Source organism: Muntiacus reevesi, chromosome 3, assembly GCF_963930625.1.
Source record: "Muntiacus reevesi chromosome 3, mMunRee1.1, whole genome shotgun sequence".
Lineage (NCBI taxonomy): Eukaryota > Metazoa > Chordata > Mammalia > Artiodactyla > Cervidae > Muntiacus > Muntiacus reevesi.
Window position 1 is genome coordinate 146,817,379 of NC_089251.1, and position 21,595 is coordinate 146,838,973.

General features: G+C 43.3%; 1 protein-coding gene across 6 annotated transcripts in view; it reads right to left on the minus strand.

The window, feature by feature from the left end:
• Positions 1-8,337: 8,337 nt before the first annotated feature.
• SPATS2L (spermatogenesis associated serine rich 2 like) overlaps positions 8,338-21,595 on the minus strand; it is a 184,631-nt gene continuing 171,373 nt past the window's right edge. For all 6 annotated transcript variants that reach the window (XM_065930871.1, XM_065930874.1, XM_065930875.1 and 3 more), the window contains 4 exons: positions 17,730-17,839; positions 14,366-14,468; positions 11,330-11,550; positions 8,338-9,236 (listed from right to left, as the gene is read on the minus strand). In XM_065930871.1, coding sequence (XP_065786943.1) covers positions 8,844-9,236; positions 11,330-11,550; positions 14,366-14,468; positions 17,730-17,839 — 827 coding nt within the window. In that variant the 3' untranslated portion in view covers positions 8,338-8,843. The remainder of the gene's footprint in view (positions 9,237-11,329; positions 11,551-14,365; positions 14,469-17,729; positions 17,840-21,595) is intronic.

Consider the following 21,595-nt stretch of genomic DNA (forward strand, 5'->3'; position numbering starts at 1 on the left):
TGATTAAAACTGGTTAGTTATGCAGTGGATAGCCTGAGGCTGACAGTAGGCATCTACTGGAACAGTTGTTTCATTTGTATTTTTAAATACCAAGTTTTTGTTTCAATATTGCCTTATGTTATAGTTTATATTTTCGTATATTTTATTTCATTGTGTTTATTTTGCTTTTTAGTTTCAAAACAACATAATGAAGGTTAGTCTTTCCTAGTCCTTTAAAGATCAGGAAGATGAAGTTAACAAAGTTAAGACTGTGTTGTGCTATGCCCAACACACATTTTAGCTTCATAATCTGATTTTCACAGACTGACACAGCATCCCTGACCAAAGGAAAAGCTAGATGTAACTAACTTCTCATGTCTGTGTTCGCCTAGGGGACTCTGCCACCTCTGCACTTGGAATGCCTGGTACACAGTAGGCCTCTAGTATGTTGCTGACACCCCTCCCCACCCCCTCTTCTACCCCAATTATTTTATAAAATATATTTGGTGGCAGTCTTCCTGGGGTGCAGACACTGATTTCTGATCTTGCAAAATTTATCTTGTCGAACAAAGGAGATGCTTGTGAAAGTCCCTTAATTTGATGATTGTTGTTAATGACCACAGTTACCTTTAGTAATGATCATTACAGTTCCATAGCTTGTCAAGTTGTTTAAAGTAATTTAGAGATGTGGCTCATGAGACCCGGGAGAGGTCAGACAGATGCTGCCAGACTTCTGAGAAAGGAAAAAAGCAGCCTGGCCCCTCCCCTCCTGCCTTCCTGCCCCTACTAGAATTGCTGATGCAATTTTCATTCACAGCCTGAATCCTGTTGCTTCCTTAGCAGGTACTAACATTGGAAAAATTGCTGATTCACTTCGAAGTCTATGGTTAAATACAGTATAATTATTATCAACCATACCTTGATTTCTAAAGAAGGAATTGATATGCAAGCATATTTGGCCTTCTCTGATAAATCGTTCATACAGGAATTTTTATTTAAATAACATTTCAAATGTGCACATAGACTTGTGGTAGTAAATTGTGCTGTAAAGGGAAAAATGCGAACCTTTCTGTGAATATGAGGTGCCTTGTAAAGGGTTGCCCTGTTTATACTTTCAGTCCCTTTGAATAGCTTTAATCGACATTTGGTAGGATGTTGGTTAGAAGCTAAGTAGAAAGTATGAACTTAATAAAATGAAGGGAAAGAGCTTCTGCTATAGCAAGTGAAAAATATTTTTAAATGATTTACATATGTGTATTCCTAAGTTAGCCAGGAACTTTTTAATTATGGAAAATACTGTCATTCTTCCATATGCTGAAACTCTCTCTCAAAAACTGTCAACAAGTCGCTGAATTCCTCAGCCAGTGAAGAGTGGATGAGTGATTCTTTGTTGAGGGCTGCAGTTTTCAATCAGATGAAATCAAATGCAGGATTCCAAGCCTGTAGTACAGTCAGGAAAGGAAACATCATGAATAACTCACAGAAACAAAAAAGATTGGTTTCCAGCTGTTTTCAGAATTTTATATGCACAGAATTTGGTTGGTGGTGAAGCCTCAAAGGGACCGTTTTCACTTATAGTTCTGTCAGCCTCATGAGCTACACATGGTTTACATTGTTACAGAAAAGCTAATTTTTCTTTGTTCACATGTGTTGCCTCAGACAGCCAATACGCATTTTAGATTTGCTGGCTAGACACTTCCTGATGCAAGCTGTGGCTAAGACAAACAGAATTTTACAGTAACTGTCAGCCAGTATCCTGTCCTACTTGTTTATTTAACAGCTTTTCATTTTATAATGTTGCTTCTCATACTTTCCCTTCTTTTACCCTAGAACTTTCATTACCTTAGTAAAATTTTGTTCAGCTACAGGAATAAATTTGAAGGCCTGAAACCTAGAAGCAAAACATTTTAAACAGAGAGCACTTTATGGGAAGAAAAAGGTCATGTATTTGCTAAAGTTGGAAGAAGACGAACATTGCTTCTTTCTGCCAAGATTTCTTAAAAATTTGGACATTCTGCTTCAGTAGCACTTCTTTCAAGAACATATGCCCTAATTTCTGGGTTTGGAAGATGTGGGAATCCAGCTTCTATGTAGATGCCATGAATAGCCCAAAGACATCAGAGTGTGTACGTTGAGATTCCAGCTGTGGGCCAGACGGTCTGGATTTGGTAACATGGGCTGAACCAAGTGGGAACCCAGCGCAGCAGGATGTCCTTGCTCACCTGCCGTTTCTGTTCTCTTTCTCCAGAGCCCTTGGAACCTCCAGATTGGGGTTTTCAGCTGTGACACTGTTGCCATTTTTGAACTGGATAATTCTTTATTGAGGACGACTGTACTGTGCATTGGGGTGTTGAGCAGCACCCTGCCCCAGTTGTGACGATCAAAATGTTCTCAGAATTTGCCAGATGTCTCCTGGGCTTGGAGGGTGGACGCAAAACCGATTACCCCAAGTTGAGAACCATTCCAATAGGTGAATAACTTAACCTGAGCAAAATACTGGTAGCTGCCTCTCCTAATTGGGAGGTGTGGATGAGTAAGGGAACTTTAGAGCTGTCAAACACTGGCAGGAATGGAGCCATGGGAATTGACGGGGAGAATAATAAAGGAAGGCTGTCCCAGGCCTGCCAATTAAAAAATTCGAACCTGTTTGTTCTCACATTTCTGGCTTTAGTATAATATTAGAGACATTTTTGTTTGCTGTTATAACCAAGCAACTATTAATATCTAATAAAAACTAAGATGTATCCTCCTAAGCCCTTTATATGTTAACTTAATTGAATACACCAACCCTATGATGTAGGTGTCTTCTTATTATCTCCATTTTTCAGATGGGGAAACTGAAGCACAGAAGGGTTTGGTAAACTGCGTTGCATCTAACAGGATTCACATGCATGTCACATGCAGGCCTTTCAGCTCTATTCTAGGCCTCTTCTTATAGGAGCTTGACATTGCCTCCAGAGATGAGCTAGATGACTTAGAGCACCTGCGTGTCCCGAAGCTATGAGACACGTATCAGGCGCTCCTGCAGTGCCTTCTAAAGGGATGCATGTGCTGTGCCTAGTCACTCAGTCGTGTCCGACTGTGAGCCCGTGGACTGTAGCCCGCCAGGCTCCTCTGTCCATGGAATTCTCCAGGCAAGAATACTGGAGTGGGTAGCCTGTCCCTTCAGTGGATCTTCTTGACCCAGGAGTCAAACTGGGGTCACCTGCATTGCAGGTGGATTCTTTACCAGCTGAGCTGGTAAGCCCTTTTAAGGGTATACCAGGTATCAACTCTTTGCCTCTTGATTTCAAATCTACTCTTCCTTGTCCTGTTTGTGATCCTAGAGCTGGGCCCCATAAGCACTTCCCTTTAGCCAGCTGACTTTGCCACTGGAGGGACCCTGAAGGAAGAGGAGGCTTTGTTCCGTGAGTGTCCCTGTGTTCTTGTTCCTGCAACGAGTGCTCAGCTGGGGTGTGGGAAACCCACGGGCCCACGTTTCAGCAACAGCAGCTTCCAGTCCCACGGGTCTCCTTGCTGGCTCCACAGTTAATTCAACAATACTTCCTTCACGAAGCTTCCTGGCTGGTGCTCAGCAGGATTCCCAGTGAATTCGGCAGCATCCCTGGGCTTGGACCCCTGGTGGGTTGACCAGCCTGTCGGGGGGAAGTTTCTGGTTCTCCAGTGCCCTGTGGGGAGCTTCTCTCTTGTTAGGATCTCAGGGAGCTTCTTGACCTCTACTGGAGCCACAATCGTACCCTCCCCAACAAGGTCAGAATCTCAGCCTTGGGAGCAGGGCTGGTGGGTGGTGGTGGTGAGCAAGCACTCACCACCTTGATCCTTTCATCTGCCTCAAGCTCTAACAGTAAATAACCATCCCAGTGTCTGCTATTCCTGTTTTCTTTAGTAGCTACGCCCATTACTATTTATGACTTCATATATACATACATTTTTCTCTCTATAAAGCTTCCCCATATAAATTTATAAAGCGTCTCCATTCAGATCACTCTGTGGTTACTGTCTCTGTACAAAGTGCCAGGCATTATTCCAAGTACTTTGCAAATATTAACTTATTCAATCCGAGTAGCAACCCTTCAAGGTAGGTATGGTTATTAGTCCCATTTACCTGTGGAGAAATGTGTCCACATTGACACAGCCAGGAGGTGGTGGGACCCAGATATGAATCCAGATAGCCTGGCCCCAGGGCTGGGACTTCAGCTGCTGCTCTCTTCCCATCTTCTCCAGAATTGAGAGACTGGATTATTTTGCACAAGTCATTTACATTCCAGAATTCTCTAGCGCATTAGAGTTGGTCATTCTTTCATAGTTGCTCTCTCTTCCTTGTATTTATTGAGTACCTACTATGTGCCAGGTCTTCCCTTGTAGCTCAGATTGTAAAGAATCTGCCTGCAGATGGAGGAGATCGGGTTTGATTCTTGGGTTGAGAAGATCCGCTGGAGGAGGAAATGGCAACCCACTCCAGTATTCTTGTCTGGAGAATCCCATGGACAGAGGAGCCTGGTGGTCAACAGTCCATGGGGTCGCAAGAGTTGGACACAACTAAGTGACTAAACCGCCACTATGTGCCGGCACTAGCAGAGGAGTGATGGTGTTATTGGCCAGCTTAATGGTAGCTTATGAAAAGTACATGTTCTCCCAAAAGACTAGGAATAGGTAAATCTAACTCAAACAAGTTAAAAATAGAGTAGTTTTCTGTCTTTGACAGGAAGTCTTTTTTAAACTTATTTTCTGTAGAAGTGTCTTTGGTCACGGTTGCAATCATGGTTCTAAAATGCATTTTTTTTTTTTTTGCCAGAAATCTATGCACTCTCTCAGGCAAATACAGTAGACAAATTTGCCATTAAATTTATGTATTCTGTAAAAACTGTGTTTGGTTATTTCTGCTCTGTAACTTGAACTTAATAGTAACACTGAAAATGCTTCTGAGCTGTAGGAAGAAGCAGAGTTCACAAATAAGGGGACTTCTGAGAATCAGTCACCAGAAAGAATTAGTGAGAACCTTGTGTGTTTCTCTGACAGCTTGACTTAGTCCATGCTGGAGTGCCTTGCCTGAGGGGCTGCTATAATGAAATTAAACTCTGGTTTGGGCTAATCTGCCTCCAAGGATCAGGGACCTGGTTCTTGGAGACTAGGAATGGACAGAAAACTTCTTTAGGATTTATAAAGCTTTGCTGGGAAAAGCAAAAGTATGAAAAACAAAAATTTCTTTGAATAGTTTGCAATGAATAGTATTAAAATTGTGCCTCAAATGAAACCCTGACTAGCAACTCTTTCTATTTTTTTCTCACCAAATTAGATCAGTTAAGATGGCTCAGTACTTTCTGGAAAATGCTAGAGCAAAGTATTAAGTCATTGAGTGATTTTTATTTTTTATTATTATTATCTTCCTCTATGATATGGGCTCCCCAGTGGCTCAGGTGGTAAAGAATCTGCCTGCAATGTGGGACAGGGACCTGCATTCGATCCCTGGGTCAGGAAGATCCCCTGGAGGAGTGAATAGCTACCCACTCCAGTATTCTTGCCCAGAAAACTCCATGGACAGAGAAGCCTGACGGGCTACAATCTGTAGGATTGCAAAGAGTCAGACACAACTGAGTGACTAACACACTTGCTATTTTATAGTTTGTTTAGGAAATTTGGGAGCAAGTGACTGTTTCGTTCTCCTTTATTTTTTGGCACCTGAGGGCAGTCTGCAATCCTAGCCTACCTGTGCCTGAATTTGAGGTCTAGGCTCTGAATCTAGTGTGGATATATTTTAAAAAAAAAGTGCCATTATATGTTTTATGGATGCTGTCGCTAGAGTGTCTGCTGAGAAATGAAAATGTTACCATATCCAAACACAAGAGGGCACTCTAAACAGGCCATGTAGGATACAGTATTGAAAGTGAGGGCTGGAGGGAAGGAGGAAGCTTAGTCAAAGGTAGTGCTGAATTCAGGCATCCCTCTATCTCTATTGTTCCCCCTTCTTCCCTCTAAACCACCCAACCCGCCACAACCCTGCCTCCACTTTGCTCTAGGAAAAGAGCTGTTGAGGTCCTAGATTACCTCTTCACATGGTTAAATCGAGTTTAAGGCTTTCAGAGTCAGAATTCCCAAATCTCTTCCTTTGGCAAAAATCTGCATGTTGCCTTTGCTCTGCTAACTTTCCCCATTGGCCACATTGGATATTGCTTCACTAAGAATGTTAAAATGGAATCTTTTTTTCTGATGCCAGCAGAATTGAACTGCTAGTGAACTGAGCTTTACATTGGATATAGAGTGTTATTTTTTCCCTACCCACTCTCCCCGCTCCCCAGCTCTTGTAAGTACAGCCTTTATTAAGGATGAATTTTATACAAACTTGTGTTTAACCCTCTGAACCTTGCTCAGCCCCTAGAATAGGCTGGATGACTGAGCTGGAGTATGGAGAAATTCTCAAATGAAATGTAAAATTGGAATGTAATTGGTAACCCAACTGAGAGGTTTGTCTTTAACAGATGGGAGTCTTGGCGATACAATGTAGGTGAGTTTTGAAGTTATTCAATCTTCATGGGTATTAGAAAGGTTTAACCTCTACTAGAGAAATGTTTAAGAAAAAAGAATCTATTCTTCTGGCTAGTATGTATTAAGTAGAGAGATTAGAGTGCTCATAGCCCATGTAATTTTTTTTTTTTTTAAGTTTGACACAGTTTAAAAGAATCTCAGAATTTAACCCAGATTTCTAGAATCACACCAATGATTCCATCAGAATAGATGAAGATATATATACAGTATTTCAGTGGCCTCTCACTGGCACTAAAATATTGAAATTACCATTTCAAAAAATGCACATTGGTAAATGTTTATATACCCGGGTCTACAAGAAAGGCAAAATCTAGGAAAAAACATAAACAGGTATGAATGTTTCTTAGCATGCTTTCTTGTTTCTTTTCAGTAACTTAGAGCGTTTGTTATGTGCTTAGGAACGTGACTGCACTTTCTTAACCCTGAGAACAACATGATGGGTGTGTCAAGGTTGAGAGTGGGGGGTCCACCCCTGACAAAGACAGGTGTGCTCCTGACCTGGCAAATCCATTATTTTCCTGTTGCACGAATCACTTGACTCCTCTTTAAAGCTGTCACATTTATTTAAACTGACATTTTCTGTGGTGAGCCAAATCTTGGTACACAAAATTTGTACAAAGTCCTTCTGTCTTGTAAAATATAAATCCAGGGTCTCAGATGGACTAAATGGAGATTGCAGGCCTGAACATTTATCTTTCTTATTTGAACGAACAACCCTTCCTTCCTTCCCGGAATGTGACAACATTTAAAATTCCTATTAAATCTCTGGATACACCCAGAGACCTCAGAAAGTTCTCTCCAGACAGAGCAAACATTCTCTTTGTATTTGGCCAAAGAAGAAACGGATGTTTGTGTGGTGTGCAGACTCAGCTGCTCAGGGCTGCTCTTTGGAAGAGAAGCCCACTGAACCTGGGCTGCCAGAAAAAATGTTAACATTGAGCTGAAAACAAGCATTTGCACTTGAAAGAGGCCAACAAATCTGCAGGATACATGGAAGTTCGATGGAAGCGGTGGCCAAACCAAGTCACCTTGCACTCAAAGACTGGGGTACTTGGGCTACTTGGGGTGTGGGCCCCTGGTATCCATTCTGCATTCCTCAGGAACAGAAGCCGTGCTCCAGGTAGCCCTGTGCTTCTGGGGAGCCTGCAACAACCCAACTTGGGGGTGGGCTCTGATTAGTCTGTGCCCATTAGCACATCTCATTTGCTGATTGGTTGAGGGACAAGCCTACCCGCAGTCTGGGGCAATGATATGCAAGACCCTCCCTGGGACTTCTGATAAAGACACTTGCTCCTTGTGGATGCTACCTGGAGAGCTTCTCTTTTCTTCTAGACCAAGTGGGGGATGAACATGAATCTGAATCTTAGGATCAAGGCAGGTATTTTACCCCATTCTGAACACAAGGTCAGCCTAAGGAGGAAGGGAGGGCTAAGATAATCAGAAGAAAGGAGCTAGAATGCTGATTCAGTTGGACCCAAGGCATAATTTTATGCTGGGTTTTTCAGCCACTGAACTAATTAATCATTTTCTTTACTGTTTAAAGTAGGCTGAGTTGAGGTTTATATTACTTGCAACCAAGGTTTCCAAACTGCCATGTCATGTCCAAGATGACTGGGGTACACGTGCATCTATATATGTGTAAGGTACTGGCAAGGCTATAGTAAGGAATTCTTTCTTCCAAAAGGACCCTCGTTCCAAGAGAAAAGAGCATTGTTCAAAGCTCTGTGCCACAACTGCTTAAGTTTTCTTGAAAGTACTTCATGGTACATTTTATGATAAAGTGGGCTTCAATTAAAAAAAAAAACAAGGCAGGTGTCAAATGCAGCATATTTTAATTTGTTTCAAATAAAGCAATATATGTATATATATATATTTTTCAGAAAAACACCAGATGTTAAACTCTACAAAAGCGCATGTGTCTTCAGCAGATCATGTTTGTCTGATCAATAAGAATTTTGCTTCCAACATTAACTCTCTAAAGACGATCAATGAACTGACATCACTGCTACAACATAGGTTGCTACTGAGCCTCTGATCTTTAGCCACATCTTGATTTTCCTAACAAATGAGTAAATACTGCCTGGCTAAAATGCTGCAATGTGTTGATGAGAAAAAGCGCCAACAGATCAAGCAAAGCCATGAAAGTTATGAAGCAAGCTAGAGCTGATTATTAGAATTAGTAAAAATGATTAGGAGAGGATGAGACAGCCGTACAGGATTTGTGTATTCAGATTGACTCTCTTTTGGCAGCGAATTGGGTCAGCACCTCCGGCAGGGAACCGAAACTGAGTGAAAACGGCTTTTTCCCCCTCTCTCCACGCTCAGGCCACCAACGTCACAGCCGGGACGGAGAGAACCGCGGCCTCTGTGGAAACTTCTATTCTGGTGGGGCAGAGGTTGCACTGGGAGACCCTGGCCACGTTGCCCCGGAAAGGCCTGGCCTCCGCGTTGTCCGCGGCGTGCTGCCTCCGCCGGGGCTTTTCCGGGTGGGCAGGGGCCTCGGGGGTCTTCGGCCCCAAGGAGGCCTCTTGGTTTTTGGCGCCGCCTTTGTTTTTGGGACGGAAGCCGTTGTGTGGCTGTCTTCTGTGTTCGTGGCGGTTGTTGCTCTTCGCCATCGGGTCGGCTTCATTACCACCGCCCTGGGGCTTGGCAGACCCATTTAGCCTGTTGTGATACTGCGGATTAAATCTTCGTCTTTGGCTAGAAGACCCATTCTACAAAAAGAAAGAAAGAAAGAAAGGAGGTCGATATTAGATGCCAACCCACCCCAGGTGACATGAAACCAGGGAAACCAAACCTCTAAGTCACAGGTCACCTTTCTTTTTTTTACACCCCAGAAGAATGTGACAACAAGCAAATGAGGTCAAGCTGATAAAACCCTCAAGCTTAAAAGAATGGTGGACTGTCTTGTAAATGGAAGTTCAAGAAAATTGCTGATGTTGAAAGAGAGGTTACAGAAGTGTAAGACAGACAATTCCAGAACCAGGCCAAATAAAACCCAAGTATAAACCTGAAATAAATCAGAAAGAAATGCAACACAGAGGCAGGGGAATGATGGTTCTCTACTATACATATTTCTGGGACATCTTGTATAGACTATATATATGCATTCTCATGATCACATTACCAGTTTACACACCCCTAGGTCTAAAGGGTGGTTATCTGTGGAGGTCGGGACAAAGCTTAGGTGTGCAGGCAGGCGTGTCCACCTTCCTGTCTACATGCACAGCTCCCTCACAGTGTGGGATGAAGCCAGAGCTGGGAAGAGACAGTCTGCAGACACAGGGGACACGGGCCTCTGCTTTTGTACTCCTGACCTGGGGCTCGAGTTACTAGGGCTGGGTCTGCCCTAAACCGATACCATCCTATCACAGTGCACAAACTAAGAACTTTATATATCTGTAACTTATAATATGATACATCCAGGGAAGTAGTCCAGACAGGCCCTGAGAATAGGCTTGGGACATCTGGGAACAGAATTCCAGGATCTCGGGTATTTGGAGAACTTTCCAGAAGGGAGAACGTAGATTCTGGGTAGTCACCTCTTAGTTTCTCTCCGAAGGGAGGGCCGTGGGCCATGGCTGGGGAGGGCCATGAGGGTTTACTCTAAAGCATGGGGCCCAGCACAAGGGCCTTGCTTGGACTTAGATATATTTTCAAATTTAAACATGCCATCACCTGCAATGCTTTGCTGAATATGATAAAAGTGAGCTGAAAAGGTATCTATGTGGTTAACATTTAACCTGGCCTCCTTTGTTTTTAAACAAATTGTGACAGAGAAATTCAAACTAAATTTTGGACTTAATTTTAGCACGGGGTTTAATAATGAGCAAGGAATGAAATCTGTGAAGGTGTATTTCAACGACAGTGAAACAGATTTGATTATGATCTTGAATCAAGGACTGTATGAAACACTTCTTGTCAAAGTGCGATTTTAAAGTTCATGAAGACATGTGGGGCTAAAGAAATGCCTGTCAGAGTTACTAATGAGAATTCTAACAGACCAAGACCACAAAAGCCAACAGGGCATCTGTTAGAAAACCAGCATTTTGGAATGCTTAAAAAAAAAGTCTCTTTATTCAAGCTGTCTTTCTGAAAGATGATGAAAAATGTCTTTATAGCATGCCCAACTTCTGAATCATCAAATCCCATTTTGTGGTCATTCTTTAATAAGCAGGGATCATGTCTCAAGAATATAATGGAGAAGCAGAAGGAGAGAAGACTGTCCTTTGGATATTTCTGTTTTTAAGGGTCATTGTAATGAGAATTAATAATGTCATTTTGAAATGCATGCTGAAAGCCCAAGAGAAGAAAGAGCAGTTTGAACTAACTTTGGCCTCTTATGGATAAATTAAAGATAAATGGGAATTAAAGGGTCTTAAAGAACATGCCAGATTTCTTCTCACTAATGGTGTCAGTAACCAGGTTCTCAATCTTGTTCCCGTGTCTGTGAGTCCCTTCCATGTGTGGGCCAGTTACCAGTACCTGGGTGGCACTCAAGTCATGAGAAGCGCCATCTCATGTAGAAGGACTCTTTGCTAATGCTGTCAAGTGTGTGAAGACCCCTTCCTCCACAGGGGAGAGTGCCTGTGATGGGGACCAGGTGGACTCGGGGAGCTCAGGGAGGCTGGCCAGGCACATGGAGGCTCTACAGGTCAGGCTGCAGAGGAGGGCAGATGGAGCCTAGGGGTGACTAGCAGTGGCTATTTTCTTCCTCTGCAAATGGGTGGTTTCTTGCCCAGGCAAGGCACCAGGGTCTGCGGGACCCCGGGAGGCAGGGCAGGGTGGCCTCCTTGGGGCAGTTTACCTGCTTATTAGCCGGCACGGACTGGTGAGAGCTGTCGGCGGTGCTGGGAAGGTTGCTCGCCATTTTGGGGTTTGCCGCTTTACCCTCGGGGGGCTTGTTGTGACTCGATGACTTTCGGGTAAAGTTACTCTGTTTCCCAGAGGTGGCTGCGTGAGCGCTGAGCAGCGGCAGGAGGGAGCTGCAGGGAGTTCTTGAGGAGTAGTTGTTCTTTGGATGTGTAACTGCAACAAGAAGTGCTTGGTGTTAGGGGCTGTGTCTCCGTGGGTTCCCCTGGTGGTTCAGATGGCAAAGAATCTGCCTGTAATGCAGGAGACCCAGGTTCGACCCCTGGGTTGGGAAGATCCCCTGGAGAAGGAAATGGCAACCCACTCCAGTATTCTTGCCTGGAAAATCCCATGGACAGAGGAGCCTGGCGGGCTACAGTTTGTGGGGTCACAAAGAGTAGGACACGACTGAGCAACTAACACTCTCACTCACTTATTCAGTAACCTGTTAGGAGATGAAAAGTTGGCAGGAGCTTCCCAAAAACCTTAAGGGAAGACCTTTTTTAAAAAGATGTCTTTGAAAAAGCACTTAGGTTCTTGGAACCGCAGAATGTTTTCTGTGGGAATCAGTGAATACCATAATCATTGAAGCTGGGAGATATTTGTAGGAAAAAAGACAAATCTGAGCAACTTGAATATTATTCCTTAGGTTGAGAACCACCTGGGGAAGAGGGATAATGAAACCCCAAAGTACCCTCTCAGCCCTGTCCACAAATGTACTCTGCCCCTTGGGTTCCCCATTACCAAACCCATTCTTGCTGTTCTTGTCAGATCCCTAGACCAGCGGGTGCTGCAGAGATGAAGAACAACCTAGGGGTACATCCACACTTGGCCGGTCAAAGCCACAGTGTTCTGAGAACAGGGGGATGGAGTGATGCCGGGTGTCAGGGATTTTGTCACCCTGGGTTTATCACTCCAACTTTAAGGCCAGGCCTGCCAGCCCAAAAGATGCATCTTCTGTATTCCATTAGAGCTAAATTATCATTTTTTATCAACTCTAGAACCCCACTGCAAATCTGCAACAATTCCAATGCTAATGTCAACCCAGGCTCATCAGACAGATTCCCAGCAGGGATCAGGCAGGTCTGTTCAATGTTTACTGTCACCCCTCCCACTGATTATTGAAAGGGGTGGTTTTGATGGGATGGTTTCTATGTGATTATGCTGAATTGGGGCTGGAGGGAATCAACTCAGGGATATATTCATGACCTTCCTGTCATAGTTCACCAGAATTTGACTGCCAGTCTGGACAGCAAGACCTTTGGATCTTAAAAAATGGTCACCAGTTTTGAAAAGCAATTTTCTCTGCTACTTGTGTTGGCTTAGACTTAATCCCAGCATTCTTCCTGAGGATCCGGAGCATGGATAGGGATCACAGCACATTAGAAATGGAAAGGACACGGATGCATCTCCAGGCCCTTCATCTGACAGGTCAGATGTGATGGCATGTTGGGGGTTGTCTAAACAGGACCAGGGGATTTTAGTGGCTCTTTGCTAACGATATTCAGTTTTCTAGGGGTCATTATTAGGGTCATTTTCTAGGGTTCAGTAGCTGTCGGCTTCCATGTGCTTTCAACAAAGCCCAGAAGTAGAGGGCCTTTTGAGGACTGCTGTCTACCAACACGCGAGGCTGGGTTCCATGTGGACACTTGGGGCTTGGTGAGGGGTGGTTCCTCCCCCTCGGCGGCAATGGTGTGCTCTGGAGGAGAATGCTGCACTGCCCTCCCCTCCTCAGACGGTGGGGTCACTTGGCATCAGGGGCTCGCCCATTATCAAGCTGAAGTGGAAACTACGATGCGTAGTTAAATTTCCAACTATGAATCAGATAGTCTGGCTTTCTTACAAAATCTGGGGATGGAGAATGGCAAATGGGGTAGATTCTTTCATAAGAGAGGAAGTACATAGAAAAAAAATAATTTAAAAGAAAGTCAGAAATTCAGATATTTGTCAAAGATAGGTGAACAAGATGCTCACAGCAATGTTATTTTAATGGTGAGAAGATGGAAGCAACCGAAATGGCCACAATCCAGGGACTGCTTATGTCAGTTATATTTAGGTAAATTATGGGTTAAAGTATATTGACAAGGAAAAATGTCAACCATATATTGTGAAATGATAAGAGCAAATTCTCTTACTATATGTGTATGTCATGTAGTATAGTAAATAAGAGGCAGTATAATTAAATACACTGCATAATTTACACAATAGATTATATGTGCATAAAAGTGTGAATGAGCCTCAAAAGTAATGTCATGTTGTATTTAATACAGCTGTGTAATTTTTAGATCAAGATTGTATTTTTTATACTCAGAGAAAAAATGCAATTTCCGCTTTTAAAAAAAGAAGTGCAGTCAGATTTCCATTTCTTAGCTCACTATGAGGCTGTGGATATTCCATGTCCTTCATCTGTCCTTCCGAGCTCCTTGTGGCTGTCCTTGGAGCCACTTTAATGCAGGTTTCCACCTCCCTCAGTGGGTGGGCTGGAGCAGGGGGAAAGAATCAGCCAATTTTGTTGCACGTTAACTGCTCTAATTAAGGGAGAGGCTCGGGAACTGCTGAGCAGTGCGTGTGTCTCACACACACACACACACACACACACAGCTGGGCCTTTCACGACAATAACCCATTGTTCCCAGACTTATTAGGGAGACTTGCTCTTCCCATAACAGGTCTGTGCAGAACCAGACTTTAGAAATCACAGAGACACTTGATCTGGCAATGCTTAAGAAAAGTTTGCAAAAGGTATAAACTAGTTGACCTGTTCTGTTCTGCTTAATAAATCCTGGGGATTTACTGACGGGCAGTGGCATTTGAAGACTCCAAGTTCAGATCTTGACATTTTTAGTGACTCGTGTCATGACCTTAGATCATTAAATCTCTTTAGACCTTACTTTAGCCCCCTGGGGGACCACACACCTGACATTTCCCATATTGACTCCAATAGTGCCAGGCTTACTCACACAGAATTATTTAGCAAGTATGCAGAACTCACTTTCTCCGCAGAGCATGATTTGGGCCTTGAGCTGTTCAATGTCACAGGAGAACCGGGCAGCTTTCCCGAGCTCTTCATCATATTTGCGCTCGCTGACAAAGTGCTGCGGGGAAGAGACAGAACCCCATGATGACAGAAATGACTGAGACACGCTGATCCCTTCTCTCTGCTCTCCCGCCCCCCTGTCGGTGTGAGAGCATCGCCGGGAGGGGAGTGGGGCAACAACTCTGTGCTGGGAGGCGCCTTTCAAGCGGGCTTGGCTTTGTCCTGGAGCACGAGCACCTTCTTGTTCTTGGGAGCTCGTGCAGGTCCTGTCTTTACCTTACCTGGGCTTAGACAAAACTGTGGTTCAGGCAAGATGAGTGTCTGGACTCACCTACTTAACCTTTCAGCATCCTAAGCCCTCTTTCTTGCACTTTCTGTCCTGTTGTAAGTTATGGGGTTGCCTTCTGGCCGCCTTACTAATCTGCCCAACGGCCTGCTCAGCTATCATTCCTCATGAGAAAGTGTGTCAACCTTCCTAGACATCCGTCTCCATTTTTAATAGGGGACCAGGAAGTGGTAAAGAACCTGCCTGCCAATGCAGGAGACGTAAAGACATGGCTTCGACCCCTGTGTTGGGAAGATCCCCTGGAGGAGGGCGTGGCAATCCACTCCAGTGTTCTTGCCTAGAGAATCCCACAGATGGAGGAACCTGGTGGGCTATAGTCCACAGGGTCGCAAAGAGTCAGACACGACTGAAAAAACAGCCCACTTAAGTCCAAAAGCCTTTAGTAACTAGAAACCATTATCTTGAATGGTAGAATTTCAAGTGCTGTTAAGGGAAGTGGGAAAGAGATTACTTTTCAGTTCATTTGAAATTAAGATCTATGTGCAGATGACAGAGGGAGAAATACAGAAATAACTATGACTCAGTCCCTCTGTGAGTTTACCAGGGAGTTCACCACGTGGCAAGAGAGACAGCTACCATAAAATAAAATATAAGGCAGAATGTAGTAGGTGCTTTAGGAATATGAAAGGGAAAGAAATTATTTCCTGCTGAGGGGAATAGGGAAAGAGTTATGTAAGAGGAGGCATTTGAGCTGGAACATTAAAAAAATATTGAACACTTACCAGACATGGGCCAAATTCTTAACAGATAATCTCATTTTTATCTGATCACATTATTATGAAGTCAGTACTGTTATTAACTCTAATTTACAGAGGGGGAAATGAGGTTCTAAGAATCTAAGAGAATATGTAATTTATCCAAGTTTGCAAGAGCTGGAATATTGCATTCCAAAGCCTATGCTATCAACCATTTTACGATGAGTAGGGTTTTGATAGGTAGAAATGAAACTTGGAACATGAGTGGATTTCAATAGACCAGGAAGCTGGCAATTTCATATTCATCAAAATAAGTGTTTGTTATTTGTTTTGCCTTCCAGGATGTCCTTCTGGGTATCAGGACAGGTCTCACCAACCAGCCCCACTCTCTATTCTAATCTCCTTTGGGACCAGAGAACATCTGTGACGTTAGAAATGCATCTGTGTCCCCAAGATGAAGGGTTTCTTCTACTGAAACGAATTAGCAATGGTCATAACATACTGGGGCTTCCTAGGTGGCACTAGTGCTAAAGAACCTGCCTGCCAATGCAGGAGACGTGGGTTCGATCCCTGGGTCAGGAAGATCCCCTGGAGGACGGCATGGCAACCCACTCCAGTATTCTTGCCTGGAGAATCCCTGTGGATAGAGGAGCCTGGCGGGCTACAGTCCGTGGGGTCACAAAGAGTTGGACACGACTGACGTGACTTAGCGCACATGCACACATCATGTATATGGAGTCTGGTGGTGGATTTTGTTCTGAACAGAAGAGTAGACCTCAATGGGGGAGACCAGATTTGCTCTAACAACTCCAGTCTTAGGCTGAATGACTGAGCTGGAGGAAGACAGTGGAGGCAGAAAGGCTGGTCGGGGAGGCCACTACAATCGACTGGTGGGAGGCAACAAAGACCGTGAGGGCAGGTGAGAAGGGAAAGACCTCTAGAACTTCTCAGAAGCTTCAGGGGAAGTCCTCATCTCCACAGGGCTCCCCTTCATGTCTAACCAGGACAGAGGGGACCAAAGAGTCACTTGCAACTTTCTACTATTCCCAGCCACTTTTATGCTGGGATGGGCAGACAACCCTACTTAAAAAGCTAGCAGCAAATGTGTCTGCCTTCAATGCAGGAGACCTGGGTTCAATCTCTGGGTTGGGAAGATCCCCTGGAGAAGGAAATGGTAACCCACTCCTTGCCTGGAGTATTCTTGCATGGAGAATTCCATGGACGGAGGAGCCTGGTGGGCTACAGTCCATGGGGTCACAAAGAGTTGGACACAAGTGAGTGACTAACACACACAAATGTGACTTCAGAGCACCCCAGCTCCCTGGAAGTTGATCAGAAGCAGGGTTGTATGTGTATGTGCATATGTTTAGTATACTAGAGAAAAAGAGGGTACAGAAAATTTATTAACTGTAACTTCCTATCTTGTTGTAGATACCTTCTCTGCCTTTGTGGTGACAACTTCTCCTTCTGGTAACTGTACCCCAACAAAGTTTTGAAGATTCACAGCGTTGGTGGATCTGTCAATCAAGATCTCTCTTGGCCAAATGGCGGATGTGACCCAGATGGCGGCGGTTCAGAATCTCTCTCTTTGGGATTTGAATCAAGAGGGGATGGCTCAGGGGGTGATGACATCTGGAGGTCACTCCCTCGGATGGTGCCTGGAAGAGTGTCTGGTAATTACTGTTGCCTACATTCCTGCCCAGGTGTAGCCTGGAGTCTTCGGAGCACACTTTGCTTTGGGGGGCTACCTTCATATTTTTTCCAATTCTACTTGTTCTGGAGGTTAGCAGAGTCAGCCTCTTGAAGAAATCCAATAAATACATATCTGTGGGTGGTATTCTTAATAAAAGGGCAAGTAAGCTAGAAAAGGATACAGGGAAGAAGTTGCCACATATTGTGCATTCTTTAGAATCCTCACTGTTATACTAGGTTCATACTTAGTGTGTGTTCACATGTGTGTGGTTTATATGCATAAATTACATATGGTGAAAATAATATCCCCCTTCCCAGATATAATTTATGGTTGAATACATTTTATTTGGGTCACTTTCAATAGCCTGTACCTCTCTGTAATGCTATATCCCTTCAACCCATAGTATATTTAAATACAGTGATTAGGTGGTTCTTTACCCTTCTGTATTCTCAATTTCAACCCTGTGAAAGAGAGCGGGGTGTCTGATTTAGATCCTCAGAGAGCAGCGCTCTGTGGATGCGGAACAAACATAATAGGGATCAGAACTCTGGCTCAGGGTTCAGGCTGTGATATTTTAGAACTGACCTTAATTTCTGCCCTGAGTTCGGCCAGCTGCATCTCTGCCATCTGACTGGCTAGATCGGTAAGTCTTTTTAGTTCTTCTGCTTTCTTTTGACGAGCAGTCAAGATTTCCACTGCCAAATAAGAAGGAATAATACGTTAACGCCAAGGATTTAGACATGTTAAATGACCTAATTTCTTGGATCAGTTTTCCGTCTGCAGACTGATCACTTGGTTGCGCCATGACTGTTTTCTGAATTGGTCACTGAGGTGGGCTGTCCCTGGGTGTTCAGCACCAACCACTCATTTACATATGTCTTTATCCACCAAGCGTCAAACCAAACATGGTCCTTTCTGATTCTCTGTACACCCACAGTCTTCTTCATTTTCCCCACTGGCATGTGATCTCACTTACTTAATTTGGACTTTCAGATTTGTGCATTACTCAGAACAACAATCTCCAAGAAAAGAAGCGTACAAATCCTACCTGAATGATACTGCAAAGACAGGAGTCCACTAAGCAAAAGCCGTTCTTCTGTGTGTGCTGTACTATTAAATTTGAACACTGGACTCTCTGAACTTAACATATATTCATGTAGGGCAACTAGCTGTGTTATTGAAATATGACATAAAAGTTTTCCTTTATTAGCTTTCTGTGAGCTAGAAAATGCCTCTGCTTTCGCTGCTTTGCAGATTTGTTTCCATTTTGCAACCAAAGAGAAGTTGCAGACCAGAGCGTCTTGTTTTTGTTACGTGTCCACAATGGAAAAATTCCCAGAGTGAGTCAAAGCCTGCTTGAACTGAATTCATCTGCAGTCTGTGGCATCTGCACATACAGAGAAGACACAAAGGCGTTTTCAGCATCACACTTCACACACTTGCCAGATGAACTAAAGGTTCAACTAGATGTATGAGCCCACAGGTTAATTCGTGTGTGTGTGTATGTTCCCCAAAAGATCATGGAGCTCAAAGCAATCAAAGCAATGAATACAAATACATTGGGTGAGGTTTAAATAAGAAGTTTGATTTTATAATACATAGACTTGCAGTTCTCTCATTCCAGTCACATGCGAATTGCCTTCACTTCTTTTGGACAAAGATTTTGAGTTACAACAAAAGAAAAGTCCATCTAACTAATATGATATGCACACGGAATTCACATTCCCGTCTCAGCTGAACAAAGGTCAAATGCTTTATTAGACCAGATTCACAGAGCACATGCCCAGCAAACATTGTGATTTCCCATTGTAAGAGTCCTTAATTTATAAATGTCCAAAATAGTCACTTCAAAACCCCCCAAATATGTTTAGAATCAATTGAGAGTTAATATTTCCTGCAAACCATAAACCATTCTTCAGACAGGTTGAGAAACATCTTTTTTATGCTGATACCAATGTCAAGATGTCAGTGAAATAACTGATTTGTAACTCATAAAGCCTAATCATCTGCCAGACTACTTTAACGATGCTTTGATCATTTACTGGGATGCCCCCTGCCTCCCATTTACAATACCATGTAGCCGAGCAGAGGCTGAGCTCGGCCTGGTAGCATTTCGGGATATAGAGGAGCTGGAGAAAGCTTGTCCTGATGATGGGATGCAAAGGAATTTTCATCATATTACTGAATGATGTCCCAGGTTACCCAGTCACACTGGAAGTCACAAAAAGGTTAGCCCACCATCACTTTTGGTGACAGGGTACACATGTTTTGTTTGGTCCACACATTGTTGTTGTTTAGTTGCTCAGTTGTATCCGATTCTTTGAGACCCCCCATGAACTGCAGCACGCCAGGCTTTCCTGTCCTTCACTATCTCCCAGAGTTTGCTCAAATTCACGTCCATTGAATCTGTGATACCATCCAGCCATCTCATCCCTTATTATCCCCTTCTCCTGTCCTCAGTCCTTCCCAGCCTCAGGGTATTTTCCAATGAGTTGGTTCTTTGCATCTGGTCCACACATTACTTTTAGAAATAAATTGCCCGTATTTGAAAAGTAAGGTATTCCATTCAAAAGCTGGATTTCTGGCTATTATTTCTGGCCATAGTTGGCCAAGCATTCCCATATCAAAACCACTGGCTAGAGCTGAGGAGTCACTGCCATTTTTACGTGGAGCACGACATCCAGTGTGCTCTAGTCCACTGCTCCTCTGTCCCCACTCACCTTGTTTGACTCACTAATGTGACCTGCCTGGCCCCTGTGGGCATTTCCAATTCTGGCAGAAACTGCACATTTAGTTCTTTGTATTTATGATAACTAGGACCTATTACACAGTGGGTGCCCAATATGTTTGCTGAATGAAAGATTCCAATGAATGGATCAGTGCATTACTTAATAGGAATATGCAAAGAAAGGCAGAAGTTTCTTTACTACAGGGCCACTTAAGAATATCTAGGACCCATACCTTTGATTGGGCTTCCCAGGTAGTCCTAGTGGTAAAGATGTCCAATGCAGGAGACATAAGAGATGTGGGTTCAACCCCTGGGTGGGTAAATTCCCTGCAGGGGGTAATGGCAACCCACTCCAGTATTCCTGCCTGGAGAATCCCGTGGACAAAGGAGCCTGGCTACAGTCCATGGGTCACAAAGAGTCGGACACAGCTGAAGTGGTTTAGCATGCTCTCACGCATACCTTTGATTAATCAATTATTTCCCATTATAATTCAACATATGGGTGGGACTAAAGCCTAGAGAATGAGAAAATGATTCTTGAGTAGGAAGATGAAATGAGGTACTTTCCTCTGGCAAATGAGAAATTCTGAAGGTCCAGATTTGATGAGCAGCTAGTAAGGGGTCAGTAGACCCCGAGTGACTACACGGTTAAACAGATCTGACTTTTCTTAATGGATCATTTGTGGGACTGGTGACAATTAGGGGTGATTGTTCTTTTTGATTATTTAGAATTTGGGCATTCATACCAAACAAAAGATTTGGTAGAAATAGATATAAATGGGCCCTAAAATAGGAATGCAGGTGCAAGATCACCAATAAATTCTGAGTTTATACTCATGCAAATGTGCATGGGAATGAATACTTTGCATCAGCAAGTGTTGGGATGAGTTTTACATATAGTCTCATTAACATTTCAAAGATTTCCATTATGAAAAAGCCCTAAGACTTGAGATCGAAAGCTAATATTCTCTGAGGGGGAAGTCAACATTTTCACCTCAGAAACATCAATGACAGAAACAGAAAGCAAAACCAAAACAAATCAGTTCCTAAAATTCATTGATCCTATAATTTAAAATAGAATAAGTATGCTCTGAAAGTACCATCCTTTCAGAAATGTGTAGAAGGAGATAGTTCCATATGGCTTTAGATGTTCACTGCATTCAAGACTCGATTAATATTATTTATGTAGTTTTATAAACAGTCATCTGGTATGCTGAAATCCATTCCCTCAATAGGATTTATACTTTCCTTCAAGTGTCTAGAATACACTGGAAGCTTGTTCATATTACTTGAACCATAGAAAATTTCAGGTCTTCTCGAATAATACTTCTTAGCAGAGGGTGTACTTGAAATCCTGGGGTCGAGGTGGGGGAGGTAGGGAACCAGGAGCTGGGGCAGAAGTAGCTGTTTAAATACAAAGTTGTCTTTGAAATCCTTTTGATTCCTTAAAAATCCTGGTGAATTTTGCATTTTGCATTTTGCTTAATGATGAATCTGTGTTCCATTAATATAATGTTTTCTTCCCATTTCTAGTAAATTCGACACTCTGGGAACATGCTTGTCTAAGGCCTCCAATTCCCTGGGCAGCCAAAGTTTGTGATCATACTACTATAGCATCTTCAGTTTCTTCCTCTGTAATATGTAATAACTGTATACCCCTCACAGGATTATTATGGAACTAAATGAAATAGCCTATGTGAACTGTTTTGACTAGTGTACTAAA